General features: G+C 46.2%; 1 protein-coding gene across 1 annotated transcript in view; it reads left to right on the top strand.

The window, feature by feature from the left end:
* Positions 1-24,211, top strand: part of XKR5 (XK related 5) — a 32,276-nt gene extending 8,065 nt beyond the window's left edge. Inside the window, exons 3-7 of the mRNA XM_038771670.1 lie at positions 66-250; positions 3,088-3,297; positions 4,488-4,657; positions 15,716-15,827; positions 22,802-24,211. Coding sequence (XP_038627598.1) covers positions 66-250; positions 3,088-3,297; positions 4,488-4,657; positions 15,716-15,827; positions 22,802-24,015 — 1,891 coding nt within the window. The 3' untranslated portion in view covers positions 24,016-24,211. The remainder of the gene's footprint in view (positions 1-65; positions 251-3,087; positions 3,298-4,487; positions 4,658-15,715; positions 15,828-22,801) is intronic.
* The last annotated feature ends 765 nt before the right edge of the window (positions 24,212-24,976 follow it).

Below are 24,976 nucleotides of genomic sequence, written 5' to 3'. Positions count from 1 at the left end.
TCTGCACATAGTAAGCGCTCAATAAATACGATTGATGATGATGGGCCTGTTTTGTTTTTCCCCAGGCACTGGGACTCCGTAAGGGCAGCGGTGTCTCACGAAAGGGGGTCTTCCCGACTGGGACAGTTGTGGCTGCAGGAAGGAGATCTGTCCGGTCTGCGCCTCCTGGAAGCCCTGCTTCAGACGGGGCCTCACCTGGTGCTGCAAACATACGTGTTTCTCGGAGGGGGACTAAAGGACGCGGTCCCAGGTAAAACCGCAGGAGCATGGGAACCAGAATGGAGGGGACAGAAATCAATCAATCAATCAATCGTATTTATTGAGCGCCTACTGTGTGCAGAGCACTGTACTAAGCCCTTAAGCATCAGGGGTGCTTATGCAATCAAGCATCAGGGAGGTTTGTTGAACGCTTCTTAGGTGCTGAGCGCTTGGGAGAGTAAAAAAAAAATGATGGTGTTTGATGATGATGATGATGATCATCATCATCATCATCATCAATCGTATTTATTGAGCGCTTACTGTGTGCAGAGCACTGTACTAAGCACTTGGGAAGTACAAATTGGCAACATATAGAGACGGTCCCTGCCCAACAGTGGGCTCACAGTCTAAAAGGGGGATGATGATGATGATGATCATCATCATCATCATCATCAATCGTATTTATTGAGCGCTTACTGTGTGCAGAGCACTGTACTAAGCGCTTGGGAAGTACAAATTGGCAACATATAGAGACGGTCCCTGCCCAACAGTGGGCTCACAGTCTAAAAGGGGGATGATGATGATGATGATGATCATCATCATCATCAATCGTATTTATTGAGCGCTTACTGTGTGCAGAGCACTAAGCGCTTGGGAAGTACAAATTGGCAACATATAGAGACGGTCCCTGCCCAACAGTGGGCTCACAGTCTAAAAGGGGGATGATGATGATGATGGCATTTATTAAGCGCTTACTATGTGCAAAGCACTGTTCTAAGCACCGGGGAGTTTACGAGGTGATATAATTAAGTGCTTACTCTGCACAAAGCACTGTTCTAAGCGCCGGGGAGGATACAAGGTGATCAGGTTGTCCCACGGGGGGCTCACAGTCTTAACCCCCATTTTACAGATGATGGAACTGAGGCCCAGAGAAGTGAAGTGACCTGCCCAAAGTCACACAGCTGACAATTGGCGGAGCTGGGATTTGAACCCATGACCTCTGACTCCAAAGCCCATGCTCTTCCACTGAGCCACGTTGCTTCTCTACGTAATAAGCGCTTAACAAGTACCACAGTTATTATTATGGTGAATCCAGGAAGGGGTCAAGGACATGTTCATTCATTCAATCAATCATATTTATTGAGCACTTACAGTGTGCAGAGCACTGTACTAAGCGCTTGGGAAGTCCAAGTTGGCAACATATAGAGACGGTCCCTACCCAACAGCGGGCTCACAGTCTAGAAGGGGGAGACAGGCCACGAAACAAAACATATTAATAAAATAAATAGAATAAATATGTACAAGTAAAACAGAGTAATAAATCTGTGCAAACATATATACAGGTGCTGTGTGGAGGGGATGGAGGTAGGGCGGGGGGGATGGGGAGGAGGAGAGGAAAAAAGGGGCTCGGTGTGGGAAGGCCTCCTGGTGGAGGTGAGCTCTCAGTAGGGCTTCGAAGGGAGGAAGAGAGCTAGCTTGGAGGATGTGCCTTCAATCAATCATATTTATTTAGTGCTTCTTGTGTGCAGAGCACTGTGTTAAGCGCTTGGTTGAGCACACTACAATAATGAGCACACACAGGGGAGCGACAGTTATCAGAAGCAGCATCGTCATCGACGATCCCCGGGCCTGGAATGGCCTCCCTCTGCCCACCCGCCAAGCTAGCTCTCTTCCTCCCTTCAAGGCCCTACTGAGAGCTCACCTCCTCCAGGAGGCCTTCCCACACTCAGCCCCTTCCTTCCTCTCCCCCTCGTCCCCCTCTCCATCCCCCCCATCTTACCTCCTTCCCTTCCCCACAGCACCTGTATATATGTATATATGTTTGTACATATTTATTACTCTATTTATTTATTTAACTTGTACATATCTATTCTATTTATTTTATTTTGTTAGTATGTTTGGTTTTGTTCTCTGTCTCCCCCTTTTAGACTGTGAGCCCACTGTTGGGTAGGGACTGTCTCTATATGTTGCCAATTTGTACTTCCCAAGCGCTTAGTACAGTGCTCTGCACATAGTAAGTGCTCAATAAATACGATTGATGATGATGATGACTGTCTCTATGTGTTGCCAACTTGTACTTCCCAAGCGCTTAGTCCAGTGCTCTGCACACAGTAAGCGCTCAATAAATACGATTGATGATGATGATGATGATTTATTTATTTATTTTACCTGTACATATCTATTCTATTTATTTTGTTTTGTCAATACGTTTGGTTTTGTTCTCTGTCTCCCCCTTTTAGACTGTGAACCCACTGTTGGGTAGGGACTGTCTCTATGTGTTGCCAACTTGTACTTCCCAAGCGCTTAGTCCAGTGCTCTGCACATAGTAAGCGCTCAATAAATACGATTGATGATGATGATTTATTTATTTATTTTGCTTGTACATATCTATTCTATTTATTTTATTTTGTCAATACGTTTGGTTTTGTTCCCTGTCTCCCCCTTTTAGACTGTGAGCCCACTGTTGGGTAGGGACTGTCTCTATGTGTTGCCAACTTGTACTTCCCAAGCGCTTAGTCCAGTGCTCTGCACACAGTAAGCGCTCAATAAATACGATTGATGATGATGATTTATTTATTTATTTTACTTGTACATATCTATTCTATTTATTTTATTTTGTCAATACGTTTGGTTTTGTTCTCTTGTCTCCCCCTTTTAGACTGTGAGCCCACTGTTGGGTAGGGACTGTCTCTATGTGTTGCCAACTTGTACTTCCCAAGCGCTTAGTCCAGTGCTCTGCATACAGTAAGCGCTCAATAAATACGATTGATGATGATGATGACTGTCGGGATGAGTTTCTCCCAATCCTCTCTTCCCCTTAGCCCCGCTTGATTGCCATTTCTTCGGCAGTCGCGGAGGGGTAACCTTTTCTTCCCTTTTCATTCCTAGGGGTGAGTGCTCTGCTCTCCTGGTTGTCGCTGTCCTGGGCTCTAGTTTCTTATGCCCGTTTCACCTACCTGCTGAAGCCGGGTCATCTGGCCATGCCGTGGGCGGCCTTTTTGTGCCAGCTGTTGTGGAGGATGGGCATGCTGGCCACTCGGGTCACCACTCTGGTTCTTTTTACCCAAGTCTACCATTTTTGGGTCTTGCTGGTTGCAGGTAAGCCTAGTTGGCCTGCCCCTCTCCGAATCTCCGCCTGTGATCATGCACCGCAAGGGATTCATTCATTCATTCGTATTTATTGAGCGCTTACTGTGTGCAGAGCACTGGACTGAGCGCTTGGGCAGTACAGGTTGGCAACATATAGAGACGGATGGTGTTTTCATCTCGCTGGTAGATATAGCGTGCATGGGGAAAGCGCCTAGCCCGCCCAGAGCCATGGGCGCAGACCGTGGCCTAGTGACGGAGAAGCATCTTAAGCCTAGAGGCCGAGCCCGGATTTGGGAGTCGGAGGTCGCGGGCTCTAATCCCAGCTCCGCCACTCTCCTGCTGTGTGACCTTGGGCAAGCCGCTTCACTTCTCTGTGCCTCAGTTGCCTCACCTGTAAAAAATGGGGATTGAGACTGTGAGCCCCAGGTGGGACAACCTGATTACCTTGTATCCTCCCCAGCACTGAGTTCAGTGCTTGGCACATAGTAAGTGCTTAACAAGTGCCCTGATTATTACTATTATCATATTCGAATCCTGACTCCGGTACATATCTATTCTATTTATTTTATTTTGTTAATATGTTTGGTTTTGTTCTCTGTCTCCCCCTTCTAGACTGTGAGCCTACTGTTGGGTAGGGACTGTCTCTGTATGTTGCCAACTTGTACTTCCGAAGCGCTTAGTACAGTGCTCTGCACACAGTAAGCACTCAATAAATACGATTGATTGATTGATTGATGTCTGCTGTGTGACCTTGGGCAAGTCACTTAACTTCTCTGAGCCTCAGTTACGTCATCTGTAAAATGGGGATTATGACTGTGAGTCCCCTGGGGGGACAACCTGATCACCTTGTAACCTCCCCAGTGCTTAGAACAGTGCTTTGCATGTAGTAAGAGCTTAATAAATGTCATTATTATTATTATTATGGGGATACAATCCCTGTTCTCCCTCCTACTTAGACTGTGAGCCTCTGAGCGGGTGATCTATCTTACCCTCGCACTTTTAGCACAGTGCTTGGCACCTAGCAAGCCCTTAACAAACACTACAGTTATTTCTATTATGGGAGGGGAGAAAACATATCAAACCGATGTTGTGAGGAAGGTCAGTTTCAAATCCGATTTCTGGTTGCCCTCCTGTGTCCACCCACCCCGCACTACCTCCCGAAAGGGGGTTGTGACCTCTTTGCCGTCTTTACCAACCAGGTGGCCACTGGTTGGGGATGACCGTCTGGCTCGTGGCCCAGCAGAGCGACATCATCACCAGCATTTGGCCCTGGAGGCTATTCAACCTGCTGGCGGGAGCCCTGTATGTCTTCTGCTACATGAATTTCTGGGACAGCCCCTCCAGAAACAGACTCATCATGTTCTACACGGCAAGTGGTCCTTTCCCCTCTCCTCTGCCTTCGGGGTGCCCAGGCAGGGATGCGTGGGGGGTTTGGGGATGCTTGGGTAACTCTGAGGGGGGAGGTCTTCATGACCTCCGGTGGCTACCAATCAATGTGCGCATCAGGCAGAAACTCCTCACCCTGGGCTTCCAGGCTGTCCATCCCCTCGCCCCCTCCTACCTCACCTCCCTTCTGTCCTTCTCCAGCCCAGCCCGCACCCTCCGCTCCTCTGCCGCTAATCTCCTCACCGTGCCTCGTTCTCGCCTGTCCCACCATCAACCCCCGGCCCACGTCCTCCCCTGGCCCGGAATGCCCTCCCTCCACACATCCATCAAACCAGCTCTCTTCCTCCCTTCAAGGCCCTACTGAGAGCTCACCTCCTCCAGGAGGCCTTCCCAGACTGAGCCCCCTCCTTCCTCTCCCCCTCCCCTCCCCATCCCCTTGCCTTACCTCCTTCCCCTCCCCACAGCGCCTGTATAGATGTTGGTACAGATTTATTACTCTATTTATTTTACTTGTACCTATTTACATATTCTATTTCTTTTATTTTGTTAATATGTTTTGTTTTGTTGTCTGTCTCCCCCTTCTAGACTGTGAGCCCGCTGTTGGGTAGGGACCGTCTCTATGTGTTGCCAACTTGTACTTCCCAAGCACGTAGTACAGTGCTCTGCACACAGTAAGCGCTCAGTAAATACAACTGAATGAATGAATGAATGAATGAATTTATTACTCTATTTTATTTGTACATATTTATTCTATTTATTTTATTTTGTTAATATGTTTTGTTTTGTTGTCTGTCTCCCCCTTCTAGACTGGGAGCCCACTGTTGGGTAGGGACCGTCTCTATGTGTTGCCGACTTGTACTTCCCAAGCGCTTAGTACAGTGCTCTGCACACAGTAAGCGCTCAGTAAATACAATTGAATGAATGAATGAATGAATGAATTTATTACTCTATTTTATTTGTACATATTTATTCTATTTCTTTTATTTTGTTAATATGTTTTGCTTTGTTGTCTGTCTCCCCCTTCTAGACTGGGAGCCCGCTGTTGGGTAGGGACCGTCTCTATATGTTGCCAACTTGGACTTCCCAAGAGCTTAGTACAGTGCTCTGCACACAGTATGCACTCAGTAAATATGATCGAATGAATGAATGAATTTATTACTCTATTTATTTATTTTATTTGTACATATTTATTCTATTTCTTTTATTTTGTTAATATGTTTTGTTTTGTTCTCTGTCTCCCCCTTCTAGACAGGGAGCCCACTGTTGGGTAGGGACTGTCTCTATGTGTTGCCAACTTGTACTTCCCAAGCACTTAGTACAGTGCTCTGCACACAGTAAGTGCTCAATAAATACGATTGAATGAATGAATGAATGCGTAGCAGGCATTCAGCCAGGTTCATTCATTCATACCTCCCCATATATACAGGTTGGGCAGATCCCCCAGACACGTGGTTATGTAGTGGCCACAGGCCTGCTTGCACCTGACTAGAAAAGCAGAGCTCACTTACCCTTACCTACCCTCACTCGCTGTGAGCGGGGAATGTGTCGGTTATATTGTTTTTTTATGATGGCGTTTATTAAGCACTTACTATGTGCAGAACACTGTTCTAAGCGCTGGGGAGGTTACAAGGTGATCAGATGTCCCACGTGGGGCTCACAGTCTTAATCCCCAATCTTGTTCTATTGTATCCTCTGAAGCCCCTCTCGGAGTCGCACCTGGAGAGTTTCCAGTCCTCTTCCAGTCCCAGCTACAGGAGGGAACGTCAAGCAGAGGTATTCCCATTCCCAATCCTAGCTTGGGCAGTGGCTAGCGAGTGGAAAGCCATCTGCTACGAGTCAAAACTCACCCGTGCTGGGCAGCAGTGTAACGGGAGAGAGTCGAGGGCGGAGACTCGAGTTTACCGCGTGGAAGGAGACAATGGTAAACCGCTTCCATATTTGCACCGAGAAAACTCGGTGGATCCACCACCAGAACGATTGCAGATGGGGAGCGGGGCGTTCTGGGAGAGATGCGTCTGTGGTGATGATGATGATGGCATTTATTAAGCACTTTCTATGTGCAGAGCACTGTTCTGAGCGCTGGGGAGGTTACAAGGTGATCAGGGGTCCCACGTGGGGCTCACAGTCTTCATCCCCATTTTACAGATGAGGTAACTGAGGCCCAGAGAAGTGAAGCGACTTGCCCAAAGTCACGCAGCTGACAATTGGCGGAGCCGGGATTTGAACCCATGAACTCTGACTCCAAAGCCCGGGCTCTTTTCCACTGAGCCACGCTGCCGCTGCGTCCGTGGCATTGCTACAGGTCAGAGACAACTTGACTGCATAAGACAAGACTCTCCCAAGCATTTAGTACAGTGCTCTGCACCCCAAAACAGCTCTCGATAAATGCGATCGACTGACTGACGTCTTACTCATCAATGAATGAGTCAATCAGTGGTATTTATTGAGTGCTTACTTTGTTCAAAGTACCATACTAAGTGCTTGGGAGAGTACTTATACCAGATTTGGTGGACGTCTCCCCCTTCTAGACTGTGAGCCCGCTGTTGGGTAGGGACCGTCTCTATATGTTGCCATCTTGTGCTTCCCAAGCGCTTAGTACAGTGCTCTGCACACATTAAGTGCTCAATAAATACGATTGAATGAATGTTCCCTGCCCACAAGGAGCTTACAGTATAGTGGAGGAGACAGGCATTAAAATAAAAACGGTACGTAAATGCTGTGGGGTGAATAATAAAAATAATAATGACGGTATTTGTTAAGTGCTTACTATGTGCAAAGCACTGTTCTAAGTGCTGGGGGGATGCAAGATGATCAGGTTGTCCCACGTGGGGCTCACGGTCTTAATCCCCATTGGACAGATGAGGGAACTGAGGCCCAGAGAAGTGAAGTGACTTGCCCAAAGTCACACAGCTGACAATTGGCGGAGCCGGGATTTGAACCCATGACCTCTGACTCCAAAGCCCGGGCTCTTTCCACTGAGCCATGCTGCTTCTCTAATAAAGGATAGAAATCCAAGCACGGGGCTGACGCAGAAGGGAGAGGGAATAGGGGACATGAGGGCGTAATCAGAGAAGGCCTTTTGGAGGAGATGTGATTTTAATATGGATTTGAAGGTGGGGAGAGTGTTGGATTTGAAGGAGGAGGGAGTTTCAGCACTTAGAACAGTGCTTTGCACATAGTAAGCTCTTAACAAATGCCATTATTATTATTATTATTATTATTTCAGGCCAGAGGCAGGATGTGGGTGACGGGTCAGCTGTGAGATAGATGAGATCGAGGTACAGTGAGCAGTGTGGTGTTAGAGGAGCAAAGTGAGCCTGCTGACTTGAAGTAGGAAATCGGCATCATTAGCCTTTTTCCTTTTTTAATGGTATTTTTCATTCATTCATTCAATCGTATTTATTGAGCACTTACTGTGTGCAGAGCACTGGGCTAAGCTCTTGGGAAGTACAAGTTGGCAACATATGGAGACGGTCCCTACCCAACAGTGGGCTCAGAGTCTGGAAGGGGGAGACAGAACAAAACACAACATATTAACAAAATAAAATAAATAGAATAAATATGTACAAATAAAATAAACAGAGTAATAAATACATACAAATATATATATACATATATACAGGTGCTGTGGGGAGGGGAAGGAGGTAAGGTGGGGGTATGGGGAGGGGGAGGAGGGGGAGAAGAAGGAGGGGGCTATTCGTTAAGCGCTTACTATAAGCCAGACACTGTACTAAGTGTTGGGGTAGAGACAAGTTAATAGGGTTGGACACAGTCCATGTCCCACATTCATTCAATCGTATTTATTGAGCACTTACTGTGTGCAGAGCACTGTACTAAGCGCTTGGGAAGTACAAGTTGGCAACATATAGAGACGGTCCCTACCCAACAGTGGGCTCACAGTCTAGAAGGAGCTCAGGCTGGCCCTGGTGAGATTCAAACTCACGACCCCTTGTTTACGAGACCAGTGCTCTTACCCCTGAGCTATAGCTCACGATTAAGCTCACGATTAAGACTGTGAGCCCCACGTGGGACAACGTGATCACCTTGTATCCCCCCAGCACTTTGAACTGTGATTTGCACATAGTAAGTGCTTAACAAATGCCATCATTATTATTGTTATTATTATTATCTATGGATGTCAGTGTGGGGAGGGCGGGGAGCACCGAAAGCAGACACATCGGAAACCCTGAAATATTAAAGGGACAAGGACGTGCAGAACATGCTGGGGGCAGGCAGAGTTCCTCAGCCACGGTGGGAGGGCCGAGTTGATGATGATGATGGCATTTATTAAGCGCTTACTATGTGCAAAGCGCTGTTCTAAGCGCTGGAGAGGTTACAAGGTGATCAGGCTGTCCCACGTGGGGCTCACAGTCTTCATCCCCATTTTACAGATGAGGTCACTGAGGCACAGAAGAGTGAAGTGACTTGCCCAAAGTCACACAGCTGACAATTGGCGGAGCCGGGGGTTTGAACCCATGATCTCTGACTCCAATGCCCGGGCTCATTCCACTGAGCCATGCTGCTTCACCGGGCCAAGCGCTTAGTACAGTGCTCTGCACACAGTAAGCGCTCAATAAATACGATTGAATGAATGAATGAATGAATTTCTCTCAGCTACGGTGGAAGAGAGAGGCTGAGAGCATGTGAGTGAGTAGAAGGACGCCAGGCCATTATCCAGCTTATGACCCGTCAGGTTCCAGCGCTTAGTGCAGTGCCTCAGCGTTTAGTACGATGCGTAGCACCTAATAAGTGCATAGCAAACACCATTATTATTATTATTATTATTATTATTATTATTATTATTCAGCTGTGGGATTTTCTGTAAAATCAGTTTCTATTCCACAGCCATTGGAGGCGGTGGGATTGGGGTGAGGGACTGTTGGGGCAAGCCTAGCTGAGAAGCAGCATGGCCTAGTGGAAAGAGCCCGGGCTTGGGAGCCCAGCTCCGCCACTTGAGTGCATCAGCATCATCATCAATCGTATTTATTGAGCGCTTACTGTGTGCAGAGCACTGTACTAAGCGCTTGGGAAGTACAAGTTGGGTGCAGTATGACCTTGGTCTAGTCATTTAACTTCTCTGGGCCTCAGTTACCTCATCTAATAATAATAATGATGATAGTACTTGTTAAGTGCTTACTATGTGCAAAGCACTGTTCTAAGCTCTGGGGTAGATACAGCCTAATCAGGGTGGAGCAGTCCCTGACCCACACGGGGCTCACAGTCTTCATCCCCATTCTACAGATGAGGTAGCTGAGGCCCAGAAAAGTTAAGTGACTTGCCTAAGGTCACACACAGCAGACACGTGGAGGAGCCAGGATTAGAACCCAGGTCCTTCCGGCTCCCAGGCCCGGGCTCTTTCCACTAAACACTAGTTTCCACTAGTGAAGCAGCGTGGCTCAGTGGAAAGAGCAGGGGTTTTGGGGGTCAGAGGTCATGGGTTCTAATCCCGGCTCCGCCACTTGTCAGCTGTGTGACTTTGGGCAAGTCACTTGACTTCTCTCTGCCTCAGTTCCCTCATCTGTAAAATGGGAATTAAGGCTGTGAGCCCCACGTGGGACAACCTGATTACCTTGTATCCCCCCAGCACTTAGAACAGTGCTTGGCACATTGTAGGTGCCTAACAATGCCATTATTATTATTATCATTATTATTATTATTATTATTATTAATAAACCACACTGTTTATCTGTAAAGTGGAAATTCAGTCCTACTTAAACTGTGAGCCCCATGTGGAACAGAGACCGTGTCCAACCTCATTACCTCATCATCTTGTATTGACCCCAGTGCTTAGTACAGTGCTTGGCACTTAGCGCTCAACAAATATCAAAACAACAACAAAACTAAACATCGAACCGAATGGTCTGATGGGCACGTGGAGTTAAGACTGCCTCTTTCTGACTGGGAAAATAGAAAATCTTGATTCCCACAGCGATTCAGCCAACAGGTCCCCAAAAGAATAAAGCTCATCTCTGAATAGTCTCTGTAAGTGGACGAGGTGCCCAAGGGAGGGGGAAGCCGGCACAATCAAAACGGATGTGTCTCACCTCCTTTTTTATCTGCTCTCGTAAGGGAAATCTTGAAAGAGGACTCGGTTGGGGTATAATCCCATTCCTGGGTGAAACACTAAATTCTGAGAACCAGAATCCCGTCCTCTAGGCCTACAGACTGAGCTAATGGAAAAGGATACTCAGCCAGGGCGGGCGAATACACATTAAAGCGTGTAAATGATCTGTCTCCTTAATGAAGAATCTGTCTCTTGCTGGATTTTTATTCAACAAGAGCCACTGTATCCCCATTTATCTCTCTTTTTTTTTTAATCTTTCCCCCAACTCTGCCAATTTTTTTTTCCACTCTCCAAAGGGCATCCCCTTCACAACAGAGGCTGATTCTGTTACCAGCGTATGAGCCATCACCTTTTTTATGGAAAACGCAAGCCCTTCACCTATTGCAGCCTAGAAACTGCACGGCCTAGGGGAAAGAGCCCAGGTCTAGAAGCCAGAGGATCTGGGTTCTAATCCCGTCTCCACCGTGTGTCTTTAGGGTGACTGTGGGCAAGTTGCTTAGCTTTTCCGTGCCTCAGTTCCCTCATCTGCAAAATGGGATTCAATACCTGTCCTCTCTCCTACTTGGACTGTGGGCCCGTTGCGGGACCTGATGATCCTGTACCTACCCCAGCGCTTAGTACAGTGCTTGGTGCATAGTACTTGTACTTCCCAAGCGCTTAGTGCAGTGCTCTGCACACAGTACGCGCTCAATAAATACGGTTGAATGAATGAATGGACAAATACAGTTATTATTAGGATTATTATCATTGCGGGACATAAATGCCTTGGAACGGCTCCAAGATATTTAGGTACAAGTCCGTGATAGAAAGTTTTTCCCCCTTGGATGCAAGATCCAAAGGTTGAGCAGGGTAAATGTTAGCTTTTCCCTTCCAGACGGGCGTGTAGACCTAGCCATGTTTTCATTGGCCCGTCCGTGTGTTCTTTAGGATTTCTGCAGCCATAAATTGTACTCCCTGTTGCTACAGTGGTTTCTGAGACAGTTTCCTAACAGCCGGCTTCTCCCCGTTACAAATCGCGGGCTGAATTTTCTTAAAGGCTCCGTCATCCTGGGGTGAATTCAGAGCATTTACCCAGACTTAAAGGCTAACGGAAAGAGGCATCAATCCCCCGCCTCTAACATTCCCGGTGTGTCCCTAATGGAAACTCAACCGTTTGCTTGTGTTATTGTGCGCTGGGTCGGTTTCCTCCAACGAACAGGGAAGAGATGGCGCTGGGGTTTGAACTTTCAGTTGGAATTCGTCCATCTTGAAAGGCGCGGGGTAGTTTGAACTCGGCAATCTCTTACGGAAAATGTAGGAACCCCCTTTTCGGTGAGTTAAGTGGGGCTCTCAGGTGTTACTGGTTCCGCTGTCTTAAAAAGTTAGTTTGGGAGGGGGCAATTCCTGGATTTCTCGGGGACTTGTCATCCAGATGTGGTATTCTGAGAATTCCCGCCCCTGCAGCCCTACTGGAAAATCCAGCTGGCAAGAATGCATTCCTGAACCTAGAGGAAGTCTGGCCCCTTTCCTCCCCAGACCACCAGTGTCCAGATTGCACATAGTAAGCACTTAATAAATGCCATTATTATTATTATTATTATTATTATTATTATTATTATTATTACATGGGGGTTCTGGCCTGATGCTCTGTTCAGACTGGGCCGGGATGTATGTAGCCGACTTGTACTTCCCAAGTGCTCAGTACAGTGCTCTGCACACAGTAAGCACTCAATAAATACGATTGAATGAATGAATAAATGAATGAAAGTAGATTTTAGACCATAGGAGAATCTAGCCTCTGCTACCTAGGGCCCTCCTTTTTGCTGGGTGACCTTAGGCAAGTTACTTCATTTCTCTGTGCCTCAGTTTTCTCATCTGAGGAAACGGTGAATTAAATACCTGACTTTTTAATCTCTCTCCCTTAGACTGTAAGCCTCAAGTGGGACAGGGACTGTCTAATCTGATTATCTTGTGTCTACCCCAGTTCTTAGGACAGTGCTTGGCAATAATACTAATTATTACGATGGTATTTGTTAAGCGCTTACTGTGCGTCAGGCACTGTACTGAGCGCTGAAGTGGATACAAGCAAATCAGGTTGGTCACGGTCCCTGTCCCACGTGGGGCTTGCAGTCTTATTCCCCATTTTACAGATGAGGTAACCGAGGCAATCGATCGGTTGTATTTATTGAGCACTTATCTTGTGCTGAGCAATATACGAATTGCTTGGGAGAGTATAATATAGCAGAGGTGGTAGACAAGCTCCCTACCCATAGTAAAAGCACTTAGGAAAAACCATCATCAAGGCTAAAAGAGAACTGGAGCAGTAGTAGCTACTATAACTAGTCTGTATCCACCCCAGTACTTAGAACAGTGCTTAATAATAATAATGATGGCATTTATTAAGTGCTTACTATGTGCAAAGCACGGTTCTAAGCGCTGGGGAGTTTACAAGATGATCAGCTTGTCCCACATGGGGCTCACAGTCTTAATCCCCATTTTACAGATGAGGTAACTGAGGCCCAGAGAAGTTAAGTGACTTGCCCAAAGTCACACAGCTGACAAGTGGCAGAGCCAGGATTTGAACTGATGGCCTCTGACTCCAAAGCCTGTGCTCTTTCCACTGAGCCACGCTGCTTCCCAGTGCTTGGCACATAGTAAGCGCTTAAAAACTACCATTAATAATAATAATAATAATAATAATGATGGTATTTAGGCACTTACTATGTGTAGAGCACTGTTCTAAGCGCTGGGGAGGTTACAAGGTGATACGGTTGTCCCACGGGGGGGTTTACAGTTTTAATCCCCATTTTACAGATGAGGGAACTGAGGCAAAGAGAAGTGAAGTGACTTACCCAAAGTCACACAGCTGACAAGCGGCGGAGCCGGGATTAGAACCCATGACCTCTGACTTCAAAGCCCGTGCTCTTTACACTGAGCCCCGCTGCTTCTCAAATTATTATTTAATGATAATATATTATTACTATTATTATTACTGCTACCACTACAACTACTACCACTAGTTATATTGCATAAGTACTCAAAATGAGACAAACGTCCAGGGGAAGAAAAAGTGGTAAGAGGCAAATGTTCTCTACTCACAAGCTCTCAGAGAGCATCAGCAGATGGAAGCCGTGCGTGAACTGGAAAGGGAAGAATTGCCTGTGTGTGTTATGTATCGTTATTCATTTTAAAGCCCGTCTCCTCCACTAGACTGTATGCTCCTCGTGGGCAGGGAACATAGCTACCAAATCTGGTATGCGTACTCTCCCAAGCACTTAGTATGGTATTTCGAACAAAGTAAGCACTCAATAAATACCATTAATTAATTGATTCATGGATGGATAAGACGTCAGTCAGTCGATCGCATTTACCGAGCGCTCTTTTGGGGTGCAGAGCACTGTACTAAATGTGTGGGAGGGTCTTGTCTTATGCCAGCGAGTGGTTTCCGACCTGTAGTGGCATCACGGACACATCTCTCCCAGAATTTCCCCGCTCTCCATCCGCAATCGTTCTGGTAGAGGATCTGCAGGGTTTTCTTGGTAAAAATCTGGAAGTGGTTTACCATGGCCGCCTTCCACGCAGTAAACAAGTCTTCGCCCTCTACTCTCTCTCCTGCCGCTGCTGCCCTGCATGGGTGAGTTTTGACTTGTAGCAGATGGCCTTCCACGCGCTAGCCACTGCCCAAACTAGGAATTTGGAATGAATAATCAATCAATCAATCAATCGTATTTATTGAGCGCTTACTGTGTGCACAGCACTGTACTAAGCGCTTGGGAAGTACAAGTTGGCAACATATAGAGACAGTCCCTACCCAACAGTGGGCTCACAGTCTAAAAGGGGGAGACAGAGAACAAAACCAAACATACTAACAAAATAAAATAAATAGAATAGATATGGACAAGTAAAATAAATTAATAAATAGAGTAATAAATATGTACTAACATATATACATATATACAGGTGCTGTGGGGAAGGGAAGGAGGTAAGATGGGGGGATGGAGAGGAAGGAAGGGGCTCAGTCTGGGAAGGCCTCCTGGAGGAGGCCTCTGCTTGACTCTCCCTCCTGTAGTCATGACTGGTAGAGTACTGGAAACTCTCCACGTTTGACCCTGAGAGGCTGCTACTATATATACACCTGTAAATATGTATATATGTTTGTCCATATTTATTACTCTATTTTATTTGTACATATTTATTCTATTTATTTTATTTTGTTAATATGTTTTGCTTTGTTCCCTGTCTCCCCCTTCTAGACTGTGAGCCCACTGTTGGGTAGGGACCGTCTCTATGTGTTGCTGACTTGTACTTCCCTAGCGCTTAGTACAGTGATCTGCACACAGTAAACGCTCAATAAATACGATTGAATGAATGAATGCTACTACTACTACCACTAGTTATATTGCCTAAATACACAGAATTAGACAAACCTCCAGGGAGAAAAGAAAGTGGGAAAGGGTGAAGGTTCTCTACTTACAAGCTCTCAGAGAGCTCCAGCAGGGAAAGCAGTGTGTGAGCTGGAAAGGGAGGAGTTGCCTGTGTTTGTGTCCTTGTCTTGTTTTGTGCCGTCGAGTCGTGTCTGACCCATAGCAACACTATGGATGTAGCTCTCCCAGAACGGCCCGCTCTCCATCTGCAATCGTTCTGGTAGCGGATCCGTGGAGTTTTCTTGGTAAAATTACGGAAGTGGTTTACCGTTGCCTTCCTTCCGAGCAGTAAACTTGTCTTCGCCTTTGAATCTCTCCCGTGCTGCTGCTGCCCATTACGGGGGAGTTTTGACTTGTAGCAGATTGCCGTCCACTCGCTAGCCACTGTCCAAGCTAGGAATGGAATAGGTTGGCCTTTGCTTGACTGGAAGAGGACTGGAAACTCTCCAGGTGCGACCCTGAGAGGGGTGTTTGTGTTTACAGGGGCTAATTACCATTTACCAGTCAGAAGGAATGCACTCCGATAGAAAGCAAGCGTGATAATTAATGGTGACTCTTCCCATTGATGCCACAGGTAATGCTAATAGAGAACGGAGTCCTTTTGCTACTGGCCACAGACTTTCCCCAGGGGGCTTCTTGGCGCAGTGCATGGATAATTGCGGCGGTCCTGTCCGGATTTGTCATAGGTAAGATCCATCCAAAGGTCCGAGAGTGGTATCCATTCATTCATTTATTCAGTCGTATTTATGGCGAAATGAATGGTATCCATTCATTCATTTATAGCAATGATGATGGTATTTGTTAAGTGTTTACTATGTGCCAACCGCTGTTCTAAGCACTGGGGGAGATACAAGGTGATCGGGTTGTCCCACGCGAGGCTCGCAGTCTTAATCCCCATTTTACAGATGAGGGAACTGAGGCCCAGAGAAGTGAAGCGACTTGCCCAAAGTCACACAGCTGACAAGTGGCGGAGCAGGGATTAAAACCCACAACTTCTGACTCCCAAGCCTGTGATCTTGATGCTAAGCCATGCTGCTTCTTGAGCACTTTACTAAGTGTGCAAAGCACCGTACTAAGCCCGTGGGAGAATACAGTTTAACAGAGTTGGTAGACACGTTCCCTGTCCGCAGTGAGCTCACAGCCTGGAAGGGGAGACCGATAGTAATATAAATAAAAGATGTCCACATATTCATTAATTCATTCATTCAATCGTATTTATTGAGCGCTTACTGTGTGCAGAACAGTGTACTAAGCTCTTGGAAAGTACAATTCAGCAACAGATAGATACAATCCCTACCCAACAACAGGTTCACAGAAGTGGGGAGATACAACAAAATAAAACAAGTAGACAGGCATCAGTAGCCTCAAATATAAATGAATAGAATTATAGATATATGCATATCATTAATAAAATAAATAGAATAATAAATATGTATATATATGCACAAGTACTTTGGGATGGGGAGGGGGATAGAGCAGAGGGAGAGAGTCGGGATTAATAAAAAAATAGAATAATAAGTATCTACACATATACACAAGTACTGCAGGATGGGGAGGAGGATAGAGCAGAGGGAGGGAGTCGGGGTGATGGGGAGGGGAGGAGGAGCAGAGGAAAAGGGGGGCTCAGTCTGGGAATATGTACATAAGTGTTGAGGCTGTCATCATCAATCGTATTTATTGAGCGCTTACTATGTGCAGAGCACTGTACTAAGCGCTTGGGAAGTACAAATTGGCAACATATAGAGACAGTCCCTACCCAACAGTGGGCTCACAGTCTAAAAGGGGGAGACAGAGAACAAAACCAAACATACTAACAAAATAAAATAAATAGAATAGATATGTACAAGTAGAATAAATAAATAAATAAATAAATAGAGTAATAAATATGTACAAACAAATATACATATATACAGGTCCTAAAGATGAGGTGAATACGTAGTGCTCAAGTGTTCTTTGCCCTTCCCATCCACCAACTTGGGTTTTCTTGGGATGCCAGTGAACCTGGGGAGTTTCCCCTAGGCAGCAACTGAAAGAAGCAACATGGTGTAGTGTTAGAGGGGAGGCCTGGGAATCAGAAGGTCTTGAGTTCTAATCCTGCATCCTCCACTTGTCCTCTGTGTAACCTTGGGCACTTGGTTTCTCTGGGCCTCAGTTACCTCATCTGTAGAACGGGGATTGAGACCGTGATCCCGATATGGGACAGGGACTGTGTCCAACTCGATCTGCTTGTATCATCATCATCAATCGCATTTATTGAGCGCTTACTGTGTGCAGAGCACTATACTAAGCGCTTGGGAAGTACAAATTGACAACATATAGAGACAGTCCCTACCCAACAGTGGGCTCACAGTCTAAAAGTATCCACCCCAGCGCTTAGTATGGTTCCTGGCACATAGTAAGCGCATAATAAATGCCATTATTATTATAATTATTATTATAATAAACGTTGGCTTGGACAGAGGGCAAGGAATTAGACGAGGCTGCCTTCCCTCTCCAGTATCAAAGAGTCCTCGTGTTAATTGTCCATTCACCAGGAGATGTAAAATGTACATCTGTACATTTACGTTGGCTGTAAAAAGGGGATGGAGACTGTGAGCCCCATGTGGGACTTTGTCCAACTCGATTTACTTTCACCCACCCCAGCGCTTAGTACAGTGCCTGGCACATAATAAGCACTTAACAAATAAAGCGCTTAGGACAGTGCACAGTAAGCGCTCAATGAATACGACTGAATGAATGGGAGAGGGCGGGAGTTGAGAAAAGGCGACACAACCGTGAAATATCAGTGAAGAAGCAGCATTCCTGAGTGGGATCAGGTTCGCTCACTTTAAACCTGCCTGCCGTGACTGGAATTTAGCCCTCCATCACAGACAGCATAAAACTTTTGCCTGTGGTCGCTTTCACGTCTGGGGATGGTGAGAGTGAGGGCTACTATAGGAAGATTCCCACTTTACTTCAGACAAGATATGTAGACAGTAAACAGCAGCAAGCTCAACTCCATCTCCGGATGTGGAGGGTGAAGTGGCTACCGCTTTCCTTGGGGAAGTCCATCTTTTGAATAGCTAGTTAGTTATTTCTGCTATTTTTTAGGCGCTTACAATGTGGTTCTGCCAAATTCCTGACCTGTGTGCACTTCTCTCCTGAGGCAGACCCCTCGGGTCAGGGGGAGGAAGCGCTGTGCTCTTCTGTTCCAAATTTCACCCTCAGGAAAATCAGGGTTTTTCGTTATCCCAGATAGATCAGAACGATGAGTAGCTCTCGGAGCTGGTCCGCTTGTTTCACCGATGACAATCAGAGGGAGAAACAATGCTTAAGAGGGGAAAGGAGAGGAGTTAGGGAAGGAGGAAAAACAAGAAGCATCCATGGAATGCCTTAAGGGGAATGACTACACCCCCTATAAAATGTAAAACCATAAGCCATCTTAGCAGCAAACTTTACTGTACCATTTCACCAACTGAAATAAAGTGCCCAGAACAATAATAATAATAATAATGATAATGATAATAATAATAATAATAATAGCATTTATTAAGCGCTTACCATGTGCAATGCACTGTTCTAAGCGCTGAATAATAATAATAATAATAACAATGGCATTTATTAAGCACTTACTATGTGCAAAGCACTATTCTAAGCGCTGAGGAGGTTACAAGGAGATCAGGTTGTCCCACGTGGGGCTCACAGTCTTAATCCCCATTTTACAGATGAGGTAACTGAGGCCCAGAGAAGGGAAGTGACTTGCCCAAAGTCACACAGCTGACAAGTGGCAGAGCTGTGATTCGAACCCATGACCCCTGACTCCAAAGCTCGGGCTCTTTCCACTGAGCCACGCAGCTTCTCTTGTAATAATAATAATAATAAAAATAATAATAATGGTGGTATTTGTTAAGCGCTTACTGTCTGCGAAGCGCTAGAGAGAGTACAAGGTGATCAGGTTGTCCCACGTGGGGCTCACTGTCTTGATCCCCATTTTACAGATGAGGTAACTGAGGCCCAGAGATGTGAAGGGACTTGCCCAAGGTCACACAGCTAAGTGGCTGAGCCAGGATTTGAACCCACAACTGCTATTTCCACTGAGCCACGCTGCTTCTCTACTTCTCTGCTTCTTGTACTATTACTATTGTACTCAGTACTATTAGAAATGTTAACTTTTGATTTGATTTTTACAAATATTAATAGAGGCTCCTTTGATTTCCAACGCTAGCTCACCGTAGCCCAGAAGCCACAGTAGCCACATGCAGCATCTAAGCATGGATTATTGTTGGGCCAAAAGTTCTCCATATTTTAGCAATTAATTGAGTGGTGTCCAGTGGGCACCCTTCAATCAATCCAAGGTATTTATTGAGCACTTATTATGTGCAGAGCACTGTACCGAGCACTTGGGAGAATAGACTACAACAGGATTAACAGACGTGTTCCCTGCCCATAACAAACTTACACTGTGTGGGGTGAACTTTGGTCCTTGGAATCTCCAAACTTTGCTTCAATCAATCAATCAATCAATCAATCGTATTTATTGAGCGCTTACTGTGTGCAGAGCACTGTACTAAGCACTTGGGAAGTACAAGTTGGCAACATATAGAGACAGTCCCTACCCAACAGTGGGCTCACAGTCTAGAAGGGGGAGACAGAGAACAAAACCAAACATGCTAACAAAATAAAATAAATAGAATAGATATGTACAAGTAAAATAGATAAATAAATAGAGTAATAAATATGTACAAACATATATACATATATACAGGTCCTGTGGGGAAGGGAAGGTGGTAAGATGTGGGGGATGGAGAGGGGGAATTCAATAGTCAGAATAGTCAAGATGAGCCTTTAATAGGAGAAGCATGGTGTGGTGGAGAGAGCACGGGCTTGGGAATCTGAAGGTCATGGGTTCTAATCCTGACTCTGCCCCTTGGGTGCTGTGTGACCTTGGGCAAGTCACTTCACTCCTCTGGGCCCCAGTTACCTCATCTGTAAAATGGGGATTGAGACAGTGAGCCCCATGTGGGACAGGGACTATGTCCATCCTGATTAACTTGTATCTACTCCAGTGCTTGGAACAGTGCTTGACACATAGTAAGCAAGTCATGGGCTCAAATCCAGGCTCCACCAATTGTCAGCTGTGTGACTTTGGGCAAGTCACTTCACTTCTCTGGGCCTCAGTTACCTCATCTGTAAAATGGGGATTAATCAATCAACCAATCAATCGTATTTATTGAGCGCTTACTGTGTGCAGAGCACTGTACTCAGTGCTTGGGAAGTACAAGTTGGCAACATATAGAGACGGTCCCTACCCAACAGTGGGCTCACAGTCTAGAAGATTAAGGATTAAGGCTGTGAGCCCCCCGTGGGACAACCTGATCAATTTGTAACCTCCCCAGCTCTTAGAATAGTGCTTTGCACATAGTAAGCGCTTAATAAATGCCATTATAAATTAAAAAAAATACTATTGTTGTTATTATTCATTCATTCATTCAATCATTTATTGAGCGCTTACTGCATGCAGAGCACTGTATTTGGGAAGTACATTTGGGACACATTTAGGAAGTACAAATCGGCAACAATTTGCTACATAATACAATAACACTACCATAATAGTATTATTATTGCTATTACAACAGAATGTGGTATTGAAAGGAGAACTCTGTCCTGTCCTGTCATGCTTCTGGTTCTGGACATCTCACACAGTAAGCGCTCAATAAATGCCACTAATTGATTGTTTCTAACTTCTGTTCACAAAGTGAACTCTACCCTCCAATGGAAATAGATGCATTCATCTGTCCCACACTCAGCTGCCCTTTGACCTAAATCCTCTTTGAAGGTCGATGATTTAATAATAATAATAATGGTATAATAATAATTATGTTGATGGTATTTGTTAAGCATTTACTATGTGCCAAGCACTGTTCTAAGTACTGGGGTACAAGGTAATCAGGTTGACGCACGTGGGGCTCACAGTCTTCATCCCCATTTTACAGATGAGGTAACTGAGGTCCAGAGAAGTGGAGTGACTCACCCAAAGTCACACAGCTTCATTTCCCTGGCTTCCTCAGTTTGTTCCTTGCCAATTTTTATTTAAAAATTCTATGAAATGACTAATAAACTCACCCAAATCACACAGTAATGGTGATAATAACAATAATACCTTGAATTTGTATCACTTTTCGTGGCCTAGTGGATAAAGCACGGGCTTGGGAGTCAGAAGGACCTAGGTTCTAGTCCCAGCTCAACCAACTGTCTGCTCTGTGACCTTGGGCAAGCCACTTCACTTCTTTGGGCTTCAGTGACCTCATCTGTAAAATGGGGATTGAGACTGTGAGCCCCATGTGGGACAGGGACTGTGTCCAATCTGACTTGCTTGTAACCACCGCAGCGCTTAGTACAGTGCCTGGACCATAGTAAGCGCTTAACAAATACCACAGTTATTACTATTATTATTACTTTAAAAGATCCCCTGCCAGACTTCCTACGGAGCATGCAATCTCTGCATTTTTAATAGGGTTTCATCTCCCAAAATCCATTAACAAGTGTTTTGGTAGGTGACTTCTGAGTGGAGGCCGTTGCCCCGAGTGAGGAGACTTGTACATATTTATTCTATTTATTTTATTTTGTTAATATGTTTTGTTTTGTTGTCTATCTCCCCCTTCTAGACTGTGAGCCCGCTGTTGGGTAGGGATGGTCTCTATATGTTGCCAACTTGTACTTCCCAAGCGCTTAGTACAGTGCTCTGCACACAGTAAGCGCTCAATAAATACGATTGAATGAATGAATGAATGAACTTGCCAACTGTAAACACACTTTTCCTGGCAGTTATCTCCCCGAGGTCATCCTCAAAGGCTGCGGGTGAGCAGCCCCTCTACATTTTGTTGTTTCTAAATAAATTTGGAAAGAATGCCGGGCTGCTGCGGAGCCTTCCTCGGGAGAAATCGAAAGAACAAGTTGCTTAAATGACGGAACTGATGCTTGCTAACCAAGCAGGCCACTTTTGCTCCTAGATATCTGACAAATAGTAATGGAATTTGTGAAGCGCTTACTGTGTGTCAAGCACCGTTCTAAGTTCTGAGGTAGATAATAATAATAATAATAATAATAATAATAATAATGGCATTTGTTAAGTGCTTACTATGTGCAAAGCACTGTTCTAAGTGCTGGGGGGATACAAGGTGATCAGGTTGTCCCACGTGGGGCTCACAGTTTTATCCCCATTTTCCAGATGAGGGAACTGAGAAGTTAAGTGACTTGCCCAAGGTCACACAGCAGACATGTAGCGGAGCAGGGATTAGAACCCATGACCTCTGGCTCCCAAATCCAGGCTCTTTCCACTGAGCCACGCTGCTTCTCTGTAATTAGATACCAGGTAATCAGGTTGGACACAGTCCGTGTCCCGCATGGGGCTCCGTCTTAATCTGCATTTTACAGATGAAGTAACGGAGGCACAGAGGAATGAAGTGATTTGCTTAAGGTCACACAGCAGAGAAGTAGCGGAGGCGGGATTAGAACCCAGGTCCTTCTGACTCCCAGGGCCGCGCTCTCCACTAGGCCACGTAGCTTCTAGTGACTCATCCCCTGTCCTAAACAGTGTTCTTGGGACTATTTTGTCCTGCATCCCAAAGGGACTAGGTGGAAATTGGAAAAACACACACTTATACTCTCTTTTCTATTTTAGGCTGTGCCTCCCTGATAATTTATTACAGCCTGCTACACCCCAAATCCACCGAAATCTGGCAGGGTTTCCGAGGGAAGTCCCGGGGCGCTTCCGGGAAAGGGCTTTCTTTCCCGTCGGCCGGTCTGTCCGAGGAAAGCTTAGAGACTCCGGCCTTCGCAGAGCGCGGCCACGCAACGTCCCCGAGGAACTGCTCCATCTCTCCCTGGGGCGCGTCAGTTGAAGAGTCACGGAGTCTCCCTTCGGGGAAGGAGGGTCTCGGAACCCACCACCACTGGCTCTTAGTGAGGTTGGCCTTGAAGACGGGAGACGTGTCCAAAATCAATGCAGCCTTTGGAGAGGGTGACATCGGCAATGTTTTTCTAGCCACCCGGGGAGTAAATCAAGATTGGGACCCGCGCCTGTCGGATTCAGAGAGGGGCTTTTCTGGCCTTCGGAGAAATGGACCGGTAGCCCAGGGGACTCCAGGGAAAGCTTCAGAAGCCCAGGACAGCCCAGAAACCAAAGGAGAACGGTTGGACGCTTCAAGTTACCTCACCCTTCCGAGCAGCCAGTATGACAACATGACAATCCCAGACGCACGGCTATCTGATCGTGAACGTCCCGTGAAGGAGAGGGGCACCCAGGGGTTGGCAGGGGGCTTCTTGGTGAGCGAGAGGAATCAGGAGGGAGGAGAGACAGGCCGAAACCCACCCCAGCCGTCTGGGAGGAGTGATGATGCGGAAAGATGTGGTGAACGAGCAGGAGCCGAGAAGAGGCAGGAGAGCACCACGTTTTACTACACCGCCCCGACGGAAGGGAGTGGGTCTCTCTACTGGGGTGGCAAACCGTCATTGGGGCCTACCACAACCACACTGGGCCCCAAAAAGGATAGCCAGACAGGATCGAGGGCAGACACCGGGACGTCTCCAGTCTCCCTGTCCGGCCTGAGCCCAATACTGGGCCGGGCCTCGGTCGGCAGCCGGAGACGCAGTATGGATCTGGGGGAGGGCGGCGGGTGCGCCTTGCCCACAGCGTCCGCGGACGCTTCGCAAGAAGGGCATTGGACGGTTGAGGGGCACCATCTTGGATCAGTGGGGGCTTGGGAGTCTTCAGAGAATAGCGCGCTGGAGACCGCGGAGGAGCCGTGCTTCACGTCTACCCCGAAATCTCAATCTTCCAAGCAGGGCTGCGATTGGAGGGAGAGACTGAAACGAGAAAACAGCGTGCTCTTCTGAAAGCCAAACGTGGCGTGATCTTCTCTGTTAATGCGGCAAGGATGTTGGTTGGTGGTGAGAAATTCCTGCCCACCTTAGAGTCTTGGATCCCTTCACATCCATTCCACCCCTCCTCCTGGAAATGAAAGGCAGATCAGACAATCCCATCTCCTCTAATGGAGAGGGTCTGTACTCAAGGAATACGTGTCTCCCTCTCTCTTCCCAGCTCTATTTATGTAGATAAGTAACTATATCACTATAACTATAGTTATACGAACAGGCTAATATGCACACATTCATATGAGCTCATTTTTCTATTAGTGGTATTTATTGAACACTCAGCATGTGCAGAACCATATACTTTTCATTCACTTTTCATTCATTCATTCAATCATTTTTATTGAGTGCTTACTGTATGCAGAGCACTATACTAAGCGCTTGGGAAGTACAAATCGGCAACATATAGAGACGGTCCCTACCCAACAACAGGCTCACAGTCTAAAAGGGGGAAAGAGTACAGGCTTGGGAGTCAGAAGTCATGGGTTCTAATCCCGGCTCCGCCACTTGTCATCTGTGTGACTTTAGGCAAGTCACTTAACTTCTCTTGTTTGTTTTTTGTTTGTTTGTTTGTCAGTTTGTTTTTATTGAGAAGCAGTGTGGCTCAGTGGAAAGAGCCCGGGCTTTGGAGTCAGGGGTCATGGGTTCGAATTCCGCCTCTGCCAATTGCCAGCTGTGTGACTTTGGGCAAGTCACTTAACTTCTCTGTGCCTCAGTTACCTCATCTGTAAAATGAGGATTAAGACTGTGATCCCCCCATGGGACAACCTGATCACCTTGTAACCTCCCCAGCACTTAGAACAGTGCTTTGCACATAGTAAGCGCTTAATAAATGCCATCATTAATATTATTATTATTATTCTCTGTGCCTCAGATACCTCATCTGTAAAATGGGGATTAAGACTGTGAACCCCATTTGGGACAA

This window comes from Tachyglossus aculeatus, chromosome X1 (genome assembly GCF_015852505.1).
Source record: "Tachyglossus aculeatus isolate mTacAcu1 chromosome X1, mTacAcu1.pri, whole genome shotgun sequence".
NCBI lineage: Eukaryota > Metazoa > Chordata > Mammalia > Monotremata > Tachyglossidae > Tachyglossus > Tachyglossus aculeatus.
This window is presented reverse-complemented; position numbering and strand designations above follow the sequence as displayed.